The sequence below is a fragment of the Xenopus laevis genome, chromosome 5L (genome assembly GCF_017654675.1).
Source record: "Xenopus laevis strain J_2021 chromosome 5L, Xenopus_laevis_v10.1, whole genome shotgun sequence".
In the NCBI taxonomy this organism is placed as follows: Eukaryota; Metazoa; Chordata; class Amphibia; order Anura; family Pipidae; genus Xenopus; species Xenopus laevis.
The window spans coordinates 153,505,149-153,527,359 of record NC_054379.1 but is presented as its reverse complement, the minus strand read 5'-3'; the positions used below and the strand labels follow the sequence as shown (position 1 = coordinate 153,527,359).

Sequence of the window (22,211 nt, the reverse complement as noted above, 5' to 3'; positions counted from 1 at the left end):
GAAATTAGATATCCAGAAAACTCTGAAATACAGAAATGCTAATTTAGAAAAAAAAAATCTTATTTTTGATTGATTTCCTTTTTTCTTGTATCTGTAATAATAAGAAATGAACTGCACTTGAAAGTAACTAAGAAATGTTGAGTTGAGTATCTTAGTAGTGAAATATTTTTCATGTATTTGCCAGAAGATTGTTCTGGTTTCATAAGGCTGCAAACCAAACAAAAAGTTGAGCCCCGAAAAGGCCTTACAAAAACAGAACTGTTCGGGTCAAAACAGAACAGGTGGCAATCCTAGTTCCAGCATATTTCTGTAAACAGGCTGAAGGAGGGGCGTTTGTGGGAACATCAGGGTTGCCAGGTTGGTGGGTTTACAGCCAAATTGGGCTACTAATTGAAAGCCCTGGCTGGTTTTAAAAGTGCAAACTAGCCAAAGTACGGATTTGGGCTACTTTTTGGGCCTTTAGCTGGTTTGTACTTTGGAAACCAGCCAAAATGTTTTGTTGCCAAATGTACCAAGCCTACATCTTCCAAAAAAAATCTGCTGGCCCCAAAATGTCTAGAGGTTGACCTGTTTTACCAATATTTATTGAAATTGTATATGAATTAGGGCCTTATAGGACCCCTACTAGTGATGTGCGGGCCGACCCAATACCCGTGGGTCGGGTGTGTTCGGGTTGACCTCGCACTGCGCGTGCGGGTTGAGCTCTTCTCCTGCTCTCCCTGCTCACCACCTTCAAATGCCGGCATCCAACTTCCGGGTTCCCGTTTTATAGTCTCGCGTCTGCTAGTCCAGCCCCTTTTGTGGCGTCATTGTGACGAGATCGGCAGGGCGGGTTGGTGCGGGTCTATTAAAGGACCCCGGAAGCGCGGGTGTGGGCCGGTGCGGGCTGGAGCAGGGCAGGTTAGGGTCAGGTGTGGGTCAGGAAAACCCTGACCTGCACATCACTAACCCCTACATCTCTTAGGCCCCCCTCTGTAGTTATGAACACGGTGATGGGCGAATTTGCTGCATTTTACTTCATGGAAAAATTAGCAAATTTGAAAAAAAGTGTATTTTGACATATATTCATTTATTTTTTTTTCACTGCACATATTGTGCTATTTTTGGGCTACTTTTGAAGTGCCTCTTGGCTAGTTTTGGGCTGGTTTTGTAGCTGGCTTGGGCTGGTTTATAAAATGACATCTGGCAACCCTGGGGAACATGTTTGGGCGGAAGTACAACAACCCAGGCTGCTGGTGGTGGAATGTGAGGTAAGTTTCTGTGACAGTGTAATGTGGGTTGAAGAGAGTGTCAAGAGATAAAAGTTACAGGCGAGCTGAAGGGAGTGCTGGGCACAGTGTGTCTATATTTATATGCACTCAGTTACTTGAGGCAACAACTGGGCCCATCCCACGCCTGAGGCAACTACAGAGACAAGCTACACAGGGATGGGTGTTGCCAAGCAGTGAGAGTGCAATTGGGCGGGTGGGAGGAGCTTTCGCTTCCAGTTCCTGTTCAGTGAATGGGATGATACATGTTATAGTATTTGTACCCAGCCCATCTCCTCCTGCCACAGGTACAGTCCGGCTGCGTCTGATCCACTAAAGGGCAACCAAACCGCAGCAGCGGCCAATTCCTCCTCCAACAACGTCCGGGGGATCCCGACGCCACGAGTGGTCGCAGAATGAGCGACATTGCCGCAGATAATAAATCAGTCGCACCATCCGACAAGGAGATGGCCAGTGTAGTGCACAGCGATGATCCTAAGGACGCCAAGGCTTTCTATGATAAACTGGCTCCCAAGAAGAAGCCTAGACTTGTAAGTACTGTGCCTCACAAGCCAGTCTGGACTACAGCTCCCAGCAGCCACTGTAGCACGTGATAGAAAGGACTGGCAGCTGCTGTTAAGCTTTAAAGGCCTTTTATGGTATGTTGAGAGTGATACTGTGGGCGTGGCCAGTGGTGATGGGACTGGAGTCCAGCAGAAGTGACAGACTACAATTGGCTGGTTCACTTTTAGTCTACAATGGCCAATTATAAGCAACTTTTCAAATGGCCTTCTTTATATAGTTTTTGAATTATTTGCCTTTTCTTCTGACTTTTCTAACTTTCAAATGAGGGTCACTGACCCCATCTAAAAAACAAACAAAACAAAAGCTCTGCAAGGCTACCCATTTCTCTATATTGCTACTTATTATTGTTAATCTCCTCTCCTATTTATATTCCAGTCTCTTATTCCAATCAATGCATGGTTGCTAGGTTAAATCGAACTGGAGCAACCAGATAACTGGAGAGCTGCTGAATAAAAAGGTAAATAACTCCAAAACCATAAATAATAAAAAAAATGACGACCATCGCTCTCTATGCTATGTTGCTATGTTAAAAGTTAACTGAAAGGGGTTGTTCACCTTTGAGATAACTTTTAGTATGATGTAGAGAGTGATATTCTGAGACAATTTGCAATTGGTTTTCATTTTTTATTTTCGAAAGGTTTTTGAGGTTTTTTTGAGTTTTTTTCAGCAGCTCTTCAATTTGCATTTGAAGCAATCTGGTAACTAGGGCCCAAATTACCCTAGCAACCATGCATTGATTTGAATAATAGACTGGAATAGGAGAGGGTCTGAATAGAAGGATCAGCAATAAAAAAGTAGCAATAACAATACATTTGTAGCCTTACAGAGCATTTGTTTTGTTTTTTTTAAGAAGGGGACAGCAACGTCCATTTGAAAGCTGCAAAGAATCCGAAGAAAAAGACAAATAACTATAAAACTACATAAAATAAATAAGTTGAAAAAGTTGCTTAGAATTGGCTGTTCTATAACATAATAAAAGTAACCTTAAAGGTAAACCACCCCTTTAATAATAGTAAAAGTCACATCAGGGCCCTTCTAAGCTGCCTTGGCTATCTCAAGTGGTACAGGTAGGGGTTCCGGAATCCGGAAACCCATTATCCAGAAAGTATGTACCTATATACCATGTTGACAGTGCCAGTTCTTAAAGGAGAAGGAAAGGTTAAAACTAAGAAAGCCTAATCAGAAAGGTCCATCTAAATATACCAGTAAACCCCCCAAGTAATGTTGCTCTGAGTCCCCTGTCAAAAGAAATACTGCATTTCTTTACTTCTATTGTGTAAACATGGGCATCTGTATCCGACTTCCTGCCTTCAGCTTAAACCTCATTGCCCTGGGCAAGAGCATGCTCAGTTTGCTCCTCTCCCCCCCCCACCCCTCCCTTTTCTACTGTAATCTGAGCCCAGAGCAGGGAGAGACTCGGGCAGGAAGTGATGTCACACCACATTAATACTGCAGCTCCTGTTCTAAACAAACAGAGAGTTTCTAGAGCTTTTTACTCAGGTATGGTAAAACATTCTACAGAATAAATATAGCATTCTAGCTTGCACTATTGCAGCTAATCTATTGGCAATAAAATGCCTCCGTAGCTTTCCTTCCCCTTTAACTGCCTCTTTTAAGTAGGCACGTGCATGGAAACTTGTGTCAAAGGATTATGCTCTTCTACTTCTATAACATAATAAAAGTTACTTTAAAGGTGAACCACCCCTTTAATAAACCGCACCTTTGAAAATGATTTACAGCATTAATTGTAGTACATTGTATTACCTATGCCAGGGAAAGCAGACTGGAGGCCATATCTGGCCCTCCGAATTATTTTTCTTTTTTTTTCCCACCACCAGCATGGCAAAGATCTCTATGGACCTCTTTTTAAGATGTTGTTTTATAATTGTCCAACACCCAAACAAGAGAGAGAAAGAGAGTATACAAGGCCAAAAAAAGCTAATAGGGCAACACACAAAGCTTCTACAGCAGTACTGAACCCCATCATTCCAGAGGCAGAAAAGCAATACTTCTACTGCACAGTTACTACATCAGCAGGGTTGGTAGGCCCAATGGGGTTGCCCTGGCACTAGCAATAGATTAAACTGATACAAATTTCTTTTATGTTTCAGCCTAAGCCCCAAAATGCCGTGACCATTGCCGTCTCCTCCAGGACCCTGTTTAATATGGTGGAGGAGAGGAAGATATACGTGGAGCTGGGAGTAGAGAAGTACGTGCAGTACCAGCAGGACCATGAGACCGAGCCCCTAAAAACAGGGCCTGCCTTCCCCTTTGTAAAGGTAAATCGCGGCACCTGTCTGTAATTGAAGTCCCTGTCTTCTCCTTTGTAAGGGTAGGACTACACGCAGCGCTGGACCGACGCGGCACGACTGTAGGATGTAGATGCAGCATGCAGCTTCTTCATCCGACAGTCGTGCCCCGTCGGATCAATGCTGCGACTTCATCCAACGTTTTTGTTTCTTACCTTATTTCTGTCGCATGTGTTTTGTCGGATCACGCCAAAAACGTAAGGGTAGGACCACACGCATCGGTGGGCCGACGCGGCACGACTGTCGGATGCAGACGCAGCGTCTGCATCCGACAATCGTGCCGCGTCGGATGAACGCTGCGACTTCATCTGACATTTCTGTCTCTTACCTTATTTCCGTCACATGCATTTGTCGCAGCGACGCAATCCGATGCACTGTGACAAAAACGCATGCGACGTAAATAAGGTAAGAGACAGAAATGTCGGATGAAGTTGCAGCGTTGATCAGATGCGGCACGACTGTCAGATGCAGACGCTGCGTCATGTCGCGCCGGTTCAGCGATGCAACTTCATCCAACATTTCTATCTCTTACCTTATTTCCGTCGCATGCGTTTTGTTTCAGCGCGTTGGATAGCGCTGAAAACACCCGTGTAGTCCAACCCTAAGAGTATATTGGCACGTCTGTCTGCGAACCCAGGGTTCCCCATTGGAATGGTTTATTGGGTTGTACACAAATCAGCCGTGTCAGTGTCGATAGGAGGGTTAGCTGAAACTGTCATAAGCCAGGTAGGTCCTGCCATGTTGACAGCTCATGCAGCAAAGTGTCCGCTCTATTACAAAATATCTGTAAACAAAAGGGCAGAGTGCATTCATTGTGTTGTGTAATAACACACCCTAATCCTATCCCAATTGTTTGTTTATGTCAAAAGTATGACCTGGAAATTTGCATTTTTGCATTCAGTGCACACCCGCGGATACATTTAAAGGAACAGTAACACCACCTATAATAGTGTTTCTGAACCTGCACTGGTAAAACTGCTTCAGAAACACTACTATAGTTCATATTAAACAAGCTGCTGTTTAGCAATGGCGGGAATTGAAAAAAGTCTATATGGCACAGGTTAAATAGTGGTTAACACATAACACCATTATTTTCTACAGAGCTTATCTGCTTGGCTGCCCCCATTGCTACACAGCAGCTTATTTATATAAACAATAGAATTGTTTCTGAAGCAAACACAGCAGTTTTACCAGTGCAGGGCAACACTGAATTATATTTGTATTACTTTAAAACACTTTTATTTTTTGTTGTTACTGTTCTTTTAACATTTTGTAACCCAACACACATAAAACAATAGCCCAAGCCACATGAGTGTGGGCCGAGACCGGTTCCCTGTTGACAGTTTCAGCGGCTGCAGCTTCTTCCGGTGGTTATTGTTCTTTGTCTTAACTTCTATAGCATCAACATATTCCTCAACAATTTAAGCGGATTACACATCATTCTCATTAGGCTTCCATTGTAAGGTCCCTATCACATTCACACACACACTAGGGTCCGTTTAATCAGGAAAACTGCCTGTATGTTCTCAGGGCGTAGGATGAAACCAAAGCACTGGGAGGAAACTAATGTGAGCACAGAGACAACGTGGAAGCTCCCATGCAGTGACTGGATTGAAATGATCTAAAGATCATGGACAATCTCTTCATGCAGAGACTCTTGACTTTAGGCTTAAAGGAGAACTAAACCCTAAAAATGAATGGCTAAAAATGCCATATTTTATACACTGAACTTATTGCACGAGGCTAAAGTTTCAGCTTGTCAATAGCAGCAATGATCCAGGACTTCAAACTTGTCACAGGGGGTCACCATCTTGGAAAGTGTCTGTGACACTCACATGCTCAGTGGGCTCTGAGCAGCTGTTGAGAAGCTAATCTTAGGGCTCGTCACTAATTATCCAGCAGAAAATGAGGTTGGTCTGTAATATAAGCTGATGCTACAGGGCTGATTATTAAATTCTGATGCTAATTGCACTGGTTTCTGTGCTGCCAAGTAGTAATTATCTGTATTAATTACTAATCAGCCTTATATTGTGACATTTCTATTCTATGTGTACTGTATATTGTGAGTGGGTCCCTAAGCTCAGTAAGTGACAGCAGCACAGAGCATGTGCAGTGAATCAGCAGAAAAGAAGATGGGGAGCTACTGGGGCATCTTTGGAGACACAGATCTTTACTGCTAAAGGGCTGTGGTTGCCTTGGGCTGGAACAGAAGCTGAAATCATAATGTACAACATTTCTAGCTACTTATTTAGTTAAGCTATACTTCTCCTTTAAAGCACTGTAGACCCAGCATTGATTGTAACCCTTGCATTCCCATAATTCTCTGCCCTGTCTCCCCACCCATTTCTGTTTGTTTCTTATATTCATAAAAAAAAAACAGTTATAGTTACAGTCTAGTTTCTCTCACCCCACCCTCCAAATGCACATCAGCAGGGAGTTGGGCACGGCAGATTCCTCACATTGTTACAGATAAAACCCAGGTAAAAAGGGCACGGACACCCAACTTCCTGTTTGATGTGATAAAACATTAACCAATAGTGTACAAGTACAAATGTCCTCCTGTGGATAATAAGAGAATGTTCTCCCTGCTGCAGAGGATTTTTATACTCTCCTGGTTTTATTCCTTATGAAACTTAATTTCTATCATTTTTGTGCCACAAATACTTAAACGTACTTGAATAGGATGTGGAAATCCAAAAGGACATTGCTTTCCCTGACTTCTTAAGGCATAAGCTAACAGGGCCCGCCATCAGAATTCGCAGGTCCCCGTACGACAACATTTTCTCCATCCCACAAGTAATAAAAATATTGGTAAAATTAAATAAAAAGTTAAAAAAAAAAAAAAAGTGGCCAGCCCACCACAAGTTAAAAAAAAAAAAGCATCAGTTGCAAGTGTTCTTCACCCTACAAATAAAAAAAAACATTGGTGCCCCCCCAAAAGTAAAAAGAGCCATTGGTGGCCAGGACCCCTTTACAAGTTAAAAAAAAAAAACATTGGTGACCAGGCCCCACATAAAATAAAGAAAAAAAAACATTGGTGGCCATGGTTAAAAGTTTAAAAAGAACATTAGTGGCCAGCCCCCCCCCCCATAAATTAAAAAAAAAAAAAAAAAACATTGGTGGCCAAGGGGGTTTTAAAAAAATAAAAATGAAAAAAGACCATTGGTGTTCAGTTTAACTTACTAGTGATGTGCGGGTCAGGATTTTCCCAACCCTCCCTCCACCCATGCCCGCCCTAGCTTGACTTCCGGGTTCCTTTTATAAACCCGCCTGCCAGGCTGATGACATCACAAAAGGGGAACACAGGCGTGCGTCTATAACAGTTCGACCCGACATTAGTAAAGTCGCGGGCGCAAAGAGGGGTGCGAGGTCGGCTCGCAGGTATCAGGCCAGCCCACACAAGTTTTCTTACCTTTTTTTTGGAAGCTTCGGCTCCTACTTTGGCTAAAAACTTTAAAGCAATGGGGCCCGGGACAATTGTGCCCCCTTATGGCGGCCATGTAAGCTAATGTCACAGTCGCTCATGAACATTCCCAGCTCAGACATTTCTACAGTTGTGATTATTGTTGGTATGGGATCTCTCTTCTGGAAACCCATTACCCAGAAATCTTCAAAATATGGCATTGTCATTTCCCATCATACCCTGATTAAATACTCCCCATATTATACAATTCTTCTGATGAAGTAATAACTCAATACACACCTCACTTCCTGATCAGGAATCTCAGCTTTAAGTGACAATGAATATAGGGAGGAATATATACTGTATGTTGCAATATATTTGTACCTTAGGGCACCAATTAAAACACAATTACAGATAAAGGATGATATTGCTCTGACACTTGCAGTAAATAACCATTCTAATATCAATTCTTTCCGTACGATATTAACAGTGTGTCTATGGCTGCCTTAAAAGTCGCCCATATATCTGTTGGGTGGGTTAGAAATTCCGACTGCATCATGACATCATTGACATTAGTCCTGCGCGGAACCAATTTGTTAAACACGACCCAGACCCGTATACTTACCCCCTTGGACCCGATCCGACCTGCAAGTACCTTATCCGCAACCCGATCCGCGACCCACTGACCATCAAGAAACAGGAAGTGCTGTCATTGTAAACTGGAAGTGACATCATTGGAAGTTGGCGTGATCAGAAAAAAAGGGGTAAAACAGGAAGTGCTGTCATTGTAAACCGGAAGTGACCTCATTGGAAGTAGGCTTGATCAGAAAAAAAGGAATAAAACTCGCTATTGGGAAGACCCGCGACCCACAAACCCGTAGAACCGCCAACCCGTGTCTATACCCGCTCCCTATACTTCCACCTGCAAATCACAGGGTAACCTGCGGGTACCCGACCCACTGCCGGACTCTAATTGACGTGGTTCCCTCCTTACGGATCTCCCTCAGCCTCAATCATGATCCAATTATTGGCTGGAGGACTGGTCACTTATAGCAACAAAGGGAAACTGGGTTATTTTCACATGAAAGCAGAGTAAAACCGATGTATATTGGTTAAGCTTTCATGAGTCACTGGGAAACTCCTGTGGCTTCTGGGCTGGGACCCACGGGGGAGTCACTAGGCACTCCCTGGTGTATTCTCTGTACTCACAGCTCAGGCTTCTTTTGACTTTTTAAGAAGAATTCACTGTTTGCCCCCAGCCACATTGGTTTAGCAGGGGAGGGGAGACCAACATAGCAAATCCCAGGAATGCAGCTGTCAGATCCCAGCCTGTGCAAGCAGAAAAGTGAGCCACTCTGGGCTGATTGTAACTCATTTATGTTTGAAAATCATCGTGAGTTGTAATTTATTCCACCACACGTTAAAGGAACAGTAACAGTATCAAAAAATAAAAGTGTTTTAAAGTATTAAAAATTTAATGTACTGTTGCCCTGCACTGGTAAAACTTGTCTGTCACCCAGGGAGTTGCAAACTACAAATCCCCGAATTCTCTCTTGGATTTGTAGTTCAGTACAGCTAAAGTGAAAATGCCCCATTTATAAAAGTTAAATGTTTCGTTCTCATGTTGAGGGTAATATTTGGAAAACTCCCTGGGGGTCTTGCGATGCGCCTCAGGGTAATTTGGCTGCTCAGTCTGTTGTCATTGGAGAGGTGCCACTGTGGGTGCAGTGTATGGACAGAAATCCTGTGTGTATGTAGCACTTTGTTGTATACCAGCTGTATAATCTACCTCGGCCCTTTAATGACAGTAAAATGAGTAGTATGTGACACGGAAATATACCTCCTGTGAAGTCATGGCTTTCAGCGTGCCTCTGCTTCATACTGGCAGCCAATACGCTGGTGTGATTATTATTATTATTAGCTGTATGTGTTTATAAAACACCAACATAGTCTGCGTTGTACAGTAAATGGGTGTATACATTGAACATACAGATTTACAAAAAAATTTAACCAGTAGCCAGTGCAAGAGATGAAGAGGGCCTTCCCAAAATAGCTTACAGGAGTAGCCCTTAAAGTGATACTGACTAAAAATACTAAAAAAGTACTATTCAAAATTTTTATGTAAATTAAGGGGCAGATTTATTAAGGTTTGAGTTGTGTTTTCCACGAAAATTCAAGTTTCTGAGTTGATATTTTTGGTAAAAATTCACATTTTCGGGTAAAAAAACCTCCGATTTTTCGATGTTTTTTTTTTTTAACAAAAACTCAAATTTTTCAAAATTTGTTATAAACGACCCTGGAAATAGCTCAAATCTGAAAATACACAATCTAAAAACCTGTTGAGGTCATGTATAAGTCAATGGCTGAGGTCCCTTGAACCATTTGAAAATGTTAATAGCCTTTTTTTCTGAAGGTTTTGCCCAAAAAATCAATTTGAGCGATTCACGTTTTTTTCCCGCTAATTTCCATTCTAGTTTTTTGTTTTAATTACAAACGATTCCAGTTGTTACTTCAACTGTAAAGTTCATGCAATGCAGAATGCAGGTTTACACAGGCAGAACATACTTTGATAAAAATTTCTGCTGGGGTTGAGCACTGTAATGGTTAAACTGAGCTCAGTAGAGGTGTTTAGGAGAGAAAATAGGATCCGACAGCTAGAGTTTCTATGGGAACGAGCAATGTTATTTCATCAGTGGCTGTTAGACTGGAGGGTGTGTTTAGTAATCTGAGCTGAGAAGAACTGAGCATGCTCATGAGCCAACAGCCAAAGCAAATTCTTGAGGGAGGGGGCAGAGTGGGTTAGAGGAGGAGAAGGATTTCTGAGTGATTAAGGCGATGCTGCAGCCTTACTGTTTTTACCTTTTAACAACCAGAGTGGCAGTTATCTAAATATTTCAAAGAGGCTGTTCACTGATTACATTTTTGTGGAGGGGTTTATGTTCTTTAAAGAAGAATTTATCCCGTTGTTTAAAAAATCCCTACACTGGGTAGACCTTCCCACCCACCACCCCCGGGCAAATGCCCCTAATTTTTTACTCACCACTCCGTGCAAATTCTGGCCTCGGAGTTCACGGCAGCCATCTTCTCCAGTAATGTTCGTGTATTGACTGCATTTGTGGCCAAAAATTTTCAGAAATTTTCATGACTTTCGGCACGTGTAGTGGTTCGGAACCGGATATTTACTCCAGCTGCACATGCGCCGAAAAAGACTGAAGAAAGAAGATGGCTGCCGTGAACTCCAAGGCCAGAATCTGCACGGAGGGGTGAGTAAATAATTAGGGGCATCAGTTAACAAATCTCTCAAACACCTCTCCGTTGGAAATAATTGAAATCGCTGACAGTAAAACCAAAGCATCGATTCGTTCTTTCGAAGTCGCCTGAAGTTGCCTCTAGAGGAAACTGTGGGCGACTTCATAATATGTTGGTTTTACCACCAGCGATTTTAGTTATTTCCAATGGAGATGGATTTTTGGGAGATTTGTCGCCCCCCAGTCGTGCATAAATAATCCTCAAATCTCCCCATGGGCCACTGCCCTAAACTGAGAAACTGAGTTTCTAATGCTAATGGGCAAGTGCTGCACAAATATGGCAGCTGCCTCATAGCAAAACATGGGGGGGACATATAGTAATGTAAATTCATCAGGGCAAAATGATAAATAGCATGCAAAGAGAATGTCATTATAAATGTAAAAAAGGTGTAATTTCTGGTGTCAGTGTATCTTTAAGGTGGCCATACGCTATCCAATACTCTTGGGTATCGAACTGCTTGGTCCGTGGGCTGAATAGATTCCATATGAGTGTATAATCTTGTTTGGGCCAACAACCAAAATAATAGGAGCATTTGGCTCATTTTCCACCATGTCTCAACATGTCCTATCGACAATATTCATGGTACAAAGATACCAGTCAGGACTGTCCATCCAGCAAACCCCATACAAATACCTACAAAACAATATTATTGGTATTATAGCCGTCGGTACGCTAAGTGCAATAACCTATAGAGTAAGTGTATTTACTGCTTCTAACCAGCAGTCAAGTGATGCCAGACACTCAGGAGCTGCATAATACAGCCCCAATGAGATCGCTTGGGCAGTTTGTACAGAAGCAGGCCAGCAATATTCCCTGATGCAATTGGTCTGGAAAAGAGAAGCTCACACACTTCCTTTGTACAATAGTGTTGGAGTTGGTTACACAGCTGGATCTGAATGTGACTAATGTGGCTGTAAATTGATCTGTATAGTATTTAAACTATGGCACCTGGGACCGGTCAGGGTGCTTTGCTTATTGCTTCCATGGAATCAGGTTTAACCATCACTTTGTGGGTGTATGCGGGAAGGCTGTTGTTTCATTGACTCATTTATTGCAGCAGACATGTTGGCTAAATATAAAGATATCTGCATTGTAAGAACATAATGTCTCTCCTGTCATTGGTTAGCAGCTGTATGAATAATTTGCTTTCGATGAGAGGTCTAGTAAAACATATGAACTGCCTCAAAATAAACAGGAAATTGGTTAACATGGGTATAATGGCTTATAATAGTAATAGGGAGAGATGGTGCCTATAGTAACAGTGGGATAATAGTCTCTGGGAAGGGAGTGTGACTGTGGGATAGCAGGTATAGTAGGGAGAGATGGTGCCTATAGTAACAGTGGATAATAGTCTCTGGGAAGGGAGTGTGACTGTGGGATAGCAGGTATAGTAGGGAGAGATGGTGCCTATAGTAACAGTGGGATAATAGTCTCTGGGAAGGGAGTGTGACTGTGGGATAGCAGGTATAGTAGGGAGAGATGGTGCCTATAGTAACAGTGGGATAATAGTCTCTGGGAAGGGAGTGTGACTGTGGGATAGCAGGTATAGTAGGGAGAGATGGTTCCTATAGTAACAGTGGGATAATAGTCTCTGGGAAGGGAGTGTGACTGTGGGATAGCAGATATAGTAGGGAGAGATGGTGCCTATAGTAACAGTGGGATAATAGTCTCTGGGAAGGAAGTGTGACTGTGGGATAGCAGGTATAGTAGGGAGAGATGGTGTCTATAGTAACAGTGGGATAATAGTCTCTGGAAGGGAGTGTGACTGTGGGATAGCAGGTATAGTAGGGAGAGATGGTGCCTATAGTAACAGTGGATAATAGTCTCTGGGAAGGGAGTGTGACTGTGGGATAGCAGGTATAGTAGGGAGAGATGGTGTCTATAGTAACAGTGGGATAATAGTCTCTGGGAAGGGAGTGTGACTGTGGGATAGCAGATATAGTAGGGAGAGATGGTGCCTATAGTAACAGTGGGATAATAGTCTCTGGGAAGGAAGTGTGACTGTGGGATAGCAGGTATAGTAGGGAGAGATGGTGTCTATAGTAACAGTGGGATAATAGTCTCTGGGAAGGGAGTGTGACTGTGGGATAGCAGGTATAGTAGGGAGAGATGGTGCCTATAGTAACAGTGGGATAATAGTCTCTGGGAAGGGAGTGTGACTGTGGGATAGCAGGTATAGTAGGGAGAGATGGTGTCTATAGTAACAGTGGGATAATAGTCTCTGGGAAGGGAGTGTGACTGTGGGATAGCAGGTATAGTAGGGAGAGATGGTGCCTATAGTAACAGTGGATAATAGTCTCTGGGAAGGGAGTGTGACTGTGGGATAGCAGGTATAGTAGGGAGAGATGGTGTCTATAGTAACAGTGGGATAATAGTCTCTGGGAAGGGAGTGTGACTGTGGGATAGCAGGTATAGTAGGGAGAGATGGTGCCTATAGTAACAGTGGGATAATAGTCTCTGGGAAGGGAGTGTGACTGTGGGATAGCAGGTATAGTAGGGAGAGATGGTGCCTATAGTAACAGTGGATAATAGTCTCTGGGAAGGGAGTGTGACTGTGGGATAGCAGGTATAGTAGGGAGAGATGGTGCCTATAGTAACAGTGGATAATAGTCTCTGGGAAGGGAGTGTGACTGTGGGATAGCAGGTATAGTAGGGAGAGATGGTGCCTATAGTAACAGGGGATAATAGTCTCTGGGAAGGGACTGTGACTGTGGGATAGCAGGTATAGTAGGGAGAGATGGTGCCTATAGTAACAGTGGGATAATAGTCTCTGGGAAGGGAGTGTGACTGTGGGATAGCAGGTATAGTAGGGAGAGATGGTGCCTATAGTAACAGTGGGATGATAGTTTTTGGGAAGGGAGTGTGACTGTGGGATAGCAGGTATAGTAGGGAGAGATGGTGCCTATAGTAACAGTGGGATAATAGTCTCTGGGAAGGGAGTGTGACTGTGGGATAGCAGGTATAGTAGGGAGAGATGGTGCCTATAGTAACAGTGGGATAATAGTCTTTGGGAAGGGAGTGATAGCAGGTATAGTAGGGAGAGATGGTGCCTATAGTAACAGTGGGATAATAGTCTCTGGGAAGGCAGTGTGACTGTGGGATAGCAGGTATAGTAGGGAGAGATGGTGCCTATAGTAACAGTGGATAATAGTGTCTGGGAAGGGAGTGTGACTGTGGGATAGCAGGTATAGTAGGGAGAGATGGTGCCTATAGTAACAGTGGATAATAGTCTCTGGGAAGGGAGTGTGACTGTGGGATAGCAGGTATAGTAGGGAGAGATGGTGTCTATAGTAACAGTGGGATAATAGTCTCTGGGAAGGGAGTGTGACTGTGGGATAGCAGGTTTAGTAGGGAGAGATGGTTTCCATTGTTTAGAATGACATTTTTGGCTTTTTGCTGCCCCTGGTAACCTGCTGCCTGAAGAAATTGAGGGAAGGTTCTCATGCAGGAACAGCCCTTTAGATGCCAGAAAAACTGCTTGCAGGATTCGTCTTTGCAAAATATCTTCTCAGTTAATAATTTGTCCCTTTTTCTTTGATGCCCCCACAGGCTGTGGAAGAAGTTAACAATCAGCTTCGAGAGCTTTACCCTGACAGCGAGGAGCTGTTTGATATTGTGCTAATGACGAACAACCACGCCCAGGTTGGAGTGCGGCTTATAAACAGCATCAATCACTACGGTCAGTAAAATAAATAATATCTCTTGAGCCTTTTTGCCACCAAAGTGAGGAGAAGCGTTTGCTCCTTCTAACCCGGGCAGCTTTTTGTTTATTTGCTGGTGTCAGAACCTGGCTGACAAATCACATATTTTTTGGCATAAACATCCAGTTGCAGCACTAGTAGATTTAAAGGGGTTGTTTACCTTTGAGTTAACTGTTAGTATGATGTACAGAGTGATATTGTGAGACAATTTGCAATTGGTTTTCATTTTTTATTTGTAGTTTTTGAGTTATTTAGCTTTTTATCCAGCAGCTCTCCAGTTTGCAGTTTCAACAATCTGATTGCTAGGGTTCAAATGACCCTAGCAACCATGCATTGATTTTGATAAGAGACTGGAATATGAATAGGAAAGGCCTAAATAGAAAAACGAGTACTAAAAAGTAGCAATAACAACCTTAAGGTGGCCATAGACGCAGCGATGTTGCCAAGCGAGCGGATCTTTCCCCGATATGCCATTAACAAACATGGCTATATCGGGTATAATCTGATTGTTCGGCCGAACGATCAGATTACAATGCGCAATGGGCTCCGGCGGGATTGGTCGGTTCAAAATCAAACCTGACCGATCGACCAAACGACCGATCTCCGCTGGACGAAAGATGTCGGCACACCCCACACATGATCCGAAAATCGTACGAATCCTCAATTCGTACGATAGGATCTCTGTGTCTATGGCCACCTTTACAAAGCATTTGTTTTTAGATGGGGTCAGTGACCCCCCATTTGAAACTTGGAAAGAGTCAGAAGAAGAAGAAGGCAAATAATTAAAAGACTATCGAAAATAAATAATGAAGACCAATTAAAAGGTGCTTAGAATTGGGCATTCTATAACATACTGAAAGCGCCGCGCGTGCCATCCCGCTGGCGATTTTTCATTCTAGCCAGCGGGAAGGTAGGGGAAGGCAGTTCGGGGAAATTGTCGCCCCGAAGAAGAGGAGATTTGTCGCCGGGGCAACTTATCTCCCAGAATCTGTCCGTGTGCCCTTGCCCTTAAGGGTTAGGCCACACTGGGCGTTTTGGGGAGATTTGGTCGCCTGGCGCCTCGTCTTTGCGGCGACCAATCTCCCCAAACGCCTTCCCTGTCTCTGCACCGGTTTAAATGAAAACTTCGGCGCTAATCACACGCAGCGGTTCGTTTTCCGAAGTTGCCTCACGAAGTTGCGACTTCAGAAAACGAATCGCCGCATGTGATTAGTGCCGGCGTTTTTTCCTTTCAGCCGGCGCAGAGTCAGGGAAGGTGTTTGTGGAGATTGGTCGCCGCAAAGACGAGGCGACCAAATCTCCCCAAAACGCCCAGTGCGGCCTTACCCCAAGGTGAATCACCTCTTTAACTTGTCAAGCAGGAACAGCAGGGCTCCTTTCTGCCTTCTCCCACCTCCATTTCTAAAGCCCCAACTTAAGCCCCTCCTGATACAGTTGTCTAACAGAAGGATTAGGTGCAGATTTCTCAGCCCATGAGTAATGATCTAACGCCTCACTTGTCAGTAACATGTGCGTGGAGTTAAAAGACAAAACGGCACCACAGGCAGCTGTGAAGAGATTCCAGCAGAACGTTTAAGGTCAGGAGATAAAACAAAGAGCTGACGTGGGGGGTACATAACTAGGAAATGCCCCGGGGTGGTCTTGCAGAAGACTTTTATCATGACACCTATGTCAAGTCTTGCAGAATATCATTCTTTAGTGTTTAGAGATCATGTTAAACGTGGCTTAACCCTCGCTGTGCTCTTAACAAGACAAGAACAATAAAGATGCGCTGTGAAACCACGTGCATATTAAGCAGGTTGTTCACCTCTAAATTAACATTTAGTATGATCTAGAGACAATTTGCAATTGGTTTTCATTTTTTATTATTTGTGGTTTTTGAGTTATTTAGCTTTTTATTCAGCAGCTCTCCAGTTTGCAGTTTCAACAATCTGGTTGCTAGAGTCCAAATGACCCTAGCAACCATGCACTGAATTGAATAAGAGACTGGAATATGAATAGGAGAGGCCTGATAAGAAAAGTAGCCATAACTTTGCATTTGTAGCCTTTACAGAACATTTTTTTTGTATGGTATCAGTGACCCCCATTTGAAAGCTAGGAAGATTTAGAAGAAGAAGGTTAATCATTAAGAAACTACTAAAAATAAATAATGAAGACCAATTGAAAAGTTGCTAGGAATAGGGCATTCTATAACATACTTAAAGGTGAACCGCCACATCACCTTTGAATTAACTTTTAGTATGTTATAGAATGCCCTATTCCTTGCAACTTTGCAATTAGTTTTCATGATTTTTTTATAGTTTTTAATTATTTTCCTCTTTCCAGCTTTCAAATGGGGGCCACTGACCCTAGCAGCCAAAACTATTGCTTTCATGCCTAGATCTTACTATGAAAGGGGGTGTTCACCTTTAAGATAACTTTTAGTATGATGTAGTAAGTGATATTCTGAGACAATTTGCAAATGTTTTTTTATTATTTATGGTTTTTGTTATTTTGCTTTTTATTCAGCAGCTCTCCAGTTTGTAATTTCAGTAATCTGGTTGCTGTGGTCCAAATTACCCTAGCAACCATGCATTCATTTAAATAAGAGACTGGAATACGAATAGGAGGGGCCTGAATAGAAATGTGAATAATAAAAAGTAGCAATAACAATAAATGTGGATCTTAAGGGCAGAGACACACTCTCAGATTCGGGGAGATTTAGTCGCCCGGGGACAAATCTTCGACTGGCCAACCTGCCAGCTAGAAAATAAATCGTCAGCGGGATGGCACTCTGAGCCCTTCGTTTTCTGAAGTTGCCTCACAAGGAAACTTCAGGCGACTTCGGAAAATGAATCGCCCCAAGTGCCATCCTGCCGGCAATATATATTTTAGCCGGCGGGGAGGCAGTTTGAGGAGATTAGTTGCCCCGAAAAAGAGATTTGTCGCTGGGCGAATCTGCCTGTGTGCCCTGACCCTTAAAGGGATGAGCTGAGGAATCCCCAATTCACCCGGTCTCATTGGCCAGACATTGCTTCCCGAAGTCGCCTAACGAGGAAACTTCAGATAAAGAATCGCTCTAAGTGCCATCCCACCGGCGATTTACATTCTAGCCGACCGGAAAAGGCAGTTCGGTGAGATTAGTCACCCCAAAGAAGAGGAGATTTGTCGCCGACCAACTAATCTCCCCGAATCTTAGCATTTGTCTCTGCCCTTACGGAGCAATTGTTTTTTTTAGATGGGGTCAGTGACCCCTATTGAAAGGCTGGAAAGAGTCAGAAGAAGAGGCAAATTATTTAAAAAAAACTATACAAAAAATAAAGAATGAAGACCAACTAAAAAATTGCTTAGAATTAGCCATTCTATAACATACTAAAAGTTAACTTAAAGGTGAACCAACCCTTTAAGGGCAGCCCAAACCATGAGCACATATTGTTAGCGGCCCTTTTGTTAGGTGCTGAAAATGAATGGATCAGTAATGACGGTTATTATGGGGAAAGATATCAAAGTGACAACTTGAGCGTGTAAGCTGTGTGTAACGTGAGCTTGTATTTCCCTAACATAGGGGTATATTTATCAAAAAGTGAAGTTAGTTCTCTAGAGTGAAATTCCGCCACTCTCCATTCATTTCTGTAGGATTTTGAAAGGCGTATTTATCAATGGATGACCTTTCACTTTCACCCAATGATAAACAGTATCCCCATAGAATAATAACAAATATTCTGCTCTTCCATATAGGCCTGAACATCGAGCGTTTCTGTCTGACCGGAGGCAAATCACCGATCGGTTACCTTAAAGCTTATTTAACTAACCTGTACCTGTCGGCAGATTCGGAGAAGGTTCAGGAAGCCATTGAAGAAGGTAAGAGTCTGTTACTTCTAGGACCAATTCATAGATTGCTCAGTATTAAAGGAGAAGGCACTGAACTGATACTCTTAATTGCTAACCACCTACCATCAATCAGCTCTCCTGTTTTTTAAATGAACAGTAACTTCAAAAAATTAAAGTGTTTAAAAGTAATAAAAATCTAATGCAATGTTGCCCTGCACTGGTAAAACTGTTGTGTTTGCTTCAGAAACACTACTATAGTTTATATGAATAAGCTGCTGTGTAGCCATGCGGGCAGCCATTCAAAGGAGAAAAGGCGCAGGTTACACAGCAGATAAGCTCTGTAGAACATAATGGTGTTATCTGTTATCCACTATTTAACCTGTGCCATATAGTCTTTTTTTCAATTTCCGCCGTTGCTACACAGCAGCTTGTTTATATGAACTATAGTAGTGTTTCTGAAGCAAACACATCAGTTTTACCAGTGCAGGGCAACGCTACAGGTTATTTTCAAAACTTTAAACACTTTCATTTTTTGGTGTTACCGCTCCTTTAAAGGAGAACTAAACCCTAAAAATAAATGTGGCTAAAAATGCCATATTTTATATACTTAATATATTGCACCAGCCTAAAGTTTCAGCTTGTCAATAGCAGCAATGATCCAGGACATCAAACTTGTCACAGGGGGTCACCATCTTGGAAAGTGTCTGTGACACTCCCATGCTCAGTGGGCTCTGAGCAGCTGTTGAGAAGCTAAGCTTAGGGCTCGTCACTAATTATCCAGCAGAAAATGAGGTTCCCCTGTAATATAAGCTGATGCTACAGGTTTGCTGATTATTAAATTCTGATGCTAATTGCACTGGTTTCTGTGCTGCCATGTAGTAATTATCTGTATTAATTACTAATCAGCCTCATATTGTGACATTTCTATTCTAAGTGTACTGTATATTGTGAGTGGGTCCCTAAGCTCAGTAAGTGACAGCAGCACAGAGCATGTGCAGTGAATCAGCAGAAAAGAAGATGGGGAGCTACTGGGGCATCTTTGGAGACACAGATCTTTACTGCTAAAGGGCTGTCGTTGCCTTGGGCTGGTACAGAAGCACAAAACATAATGTATAACATTTCTAGATACTTCTTTAATTAAGCTTTAGTTCTCCTTTAAAAGAGAAATGCACTGGCCCTGGCTTCTGCTCTGCTACTACTCTACTCTGGATCTTGTTCCAGACCCCCACGTCTCCTTCCTTTCTCTTACAAAGCAGCAGTGCATTACTGCAGTAACCCTGCAAGACAGCCCTTTGCCTCCCTGTATCTTTTCCATGCAGGTATCGCAGCTGCCACCATGTTTATAGCAAGGAAGGACACAGTTCTGTCAGAGAAACAGCTGAGAGTCGCGTTTGATGGAGATGCCGTTTTATTTTCTGATGAGTCAGAGCAAATTGTGAAAGAGCACGGGCTGGACACGTTTTTTGAACATGAGAAAACCAACGAGAATTTGCCACTTGCTCAGGTATAATGTCGTATATTGCTATAGTAGTGTTTTTCAGGTCAAATTCTCCATTTGGGTTAAAAGCTAAAAGGGAAGATCAACCTTGAGCAGATGCGAGGAAAGGGCATCTGATTATTTCTGAGTATTTCTGTTAAAGTGGTTGTTTTACCTTTCAGTTAACTTTTGGTTATGTTATAAAATGGCTAATTATTAAGTAACTTTTCAATTTGCCTTCATTTTTTTCTTTTTTATAGTTTTTGAATTACTTGTCTTGACTCTTCCAGCTTTCAAATGGGGGTCACTGACTCTGTCCAAAAAACAAATGCTCTGTAAGGCTACAAATGTTTTGTTGTTGCTAATTTTTATTACTCCTCTTTCTATTCAGACCTCTCCCATTCATATTCCAGTCTCTTATTCAAATCAATGCATGGTTGCTAGGGGAATAAGGACCCTAGCCACCAGATTGCTGAAATTGCAAACTGGAGAGCCGCTGAATACGAAGCTAAATAACCTAAAAGCCACAAATGAAAACCGATTGCAAATTGTCTAAGAATATCACTCTCGGCATCATACTAAATGTTATATTGAACAACCCTTTTAAGAACAGAAGCAAAGTAAAAAAAAAAACCTAGGTGCCCTGTGCAGTAACTCATAGTAACCAATCGGCAGTTATCTGTGATTAGTCTAATGCAGTTGGAGTTATGAAGGTATGTAGGTAATGTGAGTTACTGCAATCGTAATAATTTAAAGGAGAACTTAACCCTAAATATGAATATGGCTACAAATGTCATATTTTATATACTGAACTTATTGCACCAGCCTAAAGTTTCAGCTTGTCAATAGCAGCAATGATCCAGGACTTCAAACTTGTCACAGGGGGTCACCATCTTGGAAAGTGTCTGTGACACTCACATGCTCAGTGGGCTCTGAGCAGCTGTTGAGAAGCTAAGCTTAGGGCTCGTCACTAATTATCCAGCAGAAAATGAGCTTCCCCTGTAATATAAGATGATGCTACAGGGCTGATTATTAAATTCTGATGCTAATTGCACTGGTTGCTGTGTTGCCATGTAGTAATTATCTGTATTAATTACTAATCAGCCTTATATTGTGACATTTCTATTCTATGAGTACTGTATATTGTGAGTGGGTCCCTAAGCTCAGTAAGTGACAGCAGCACAGAGCATGTGCAGTGAATCAGCAGAAAAGAAGATGTGGAGCTACTGGGGCATCTTTGGAGACACAGATCTTTACTGCTGCGGTTATTTTGGGCTGGTATAGAAGCACAAATATCATGTACAATATTTCTACCTACTTCTTTAGTTACGCTTTAGTTCTCCTTTAAGTCATAATACTACCTAAACCTGTAAAGTATCTGACTTTGTGGCTAAGCTGTTATTGTCAGGAGTTGGAGTCAGGTGGAGATATGTTTGAAAATCCAATTGCTGATGCTTTTGGTCCTTTTCCATCATAATATGCTGTATAATGATTAATATGCTGGAAACTAATGTACCTACTTCACCCATAGGGTCCCTTGAAATGCTTTTTGGAAGCCTTGGGGAAACTCCAGAGGAAGTTCCATGCCAAAGATGCACGTTTGAACTGTCCAATCAGAACCTACTTAGTGACTGCCAGAAGTGCTGCAAGCTCGGGGGCCAGAGCCCTAAAGACCTTGCGCAGTTGGGGTTTGGAGGTTGATGAAGCTCTATTTCTGGCGGGTGCCCCTAAAGGTCCCATTTTGGAGAAGATTCGTCCTCATCTTTTCTTTGATGACCAGATGTTCCACATAGAGGGTGCCCAAGACCTTGGTACAATTGCTGCACACGTACCTTATGGTATTGGCCAGAAGTACAACAAATCAACCCCAAAGGAGACTGTCAAGAAGTAAAGTCATTGTTCTACTGTGAAAACTGATAGTAAGTCTCAAATAGGATTTTTTCCCCCGAATAGCATTTTGCTAGAAGTTACACTTTCATGGTGGTTGTTTGTGGCCTTGAGGCTAGATTAGCCTGTTTTATTATATGGGGCTATTGGGATCAGTAGAGCTATAAAGGTTGACTCATAAATACCTAGATATGAGCTCTAAACTTTATTGTTAGTGATAATCTTCTTTGCACAATGACTTCCTCCTCCAATCCTTTTTCTATAGAACTCATATATATCATAAACTAGTTATCTCAGGTGACTTTACTGCACAGCACTATTAAAGTGTTTATATCTAGGTGTGTTTACCTATATAATATACCATTCGGCCACAACATACTGTATGTCAAGGTTCTGAGTTTCTGTTTCTTCCTGGCCGTGCACGACTTTGGGGATATATATTAAATTCGACATTATTCTGATTTTTTCAGTAGGAAAATTACA

The 22,211-nt window shown here is 42.4% G+C and overlaps 1 protein-coding gene across 2 annotated transcripts; it reads left to right on the top strand.

Annotated features, from left to right (window-relative positions):
* Positions 1-1,118: 1,118 nt before the first annotated feature.
* On the top strand, positions 1,119-22,209 carry LOC108717194 (cytosolic 5'-nucleotidase 1A). Of its 2 annotated transcripts, XM_018264034.2 has the most exons (7): positions 1,119-1,250; positions 1,556-1,798; positions 3,944-4,111; positions 14,403-14,532; positions 18,272-18,394; positions 19,684-19,868; positions 21,373-22,209. In XM_018264034.2, the coding sequence occupies exons 2-7, from the start codon at positions 1,664-1,666 to the stop codon at positions 21,730-21,732; spliced, it is 1,101 nt and encodes a 366-aa protein (XP_018119523.1). In that variant the 5' UTR covers positions 1,119-1,250; positions 1,556-1,663; the 3' UTR covers positions 21,733-22,209. The 2 variants fall into 2 exon arrangements, with proteins under 2 accessions (XP_018119523.1, XP_018119522.1); XM_018264033.2 differs by lacking the exon at positions 1,119-1,250 and having other exon boundaries at positions 1,358-1,798.
* The last annotated feature ends 2 nt before the right edge of the window (positions 22,210-22,211 follow it).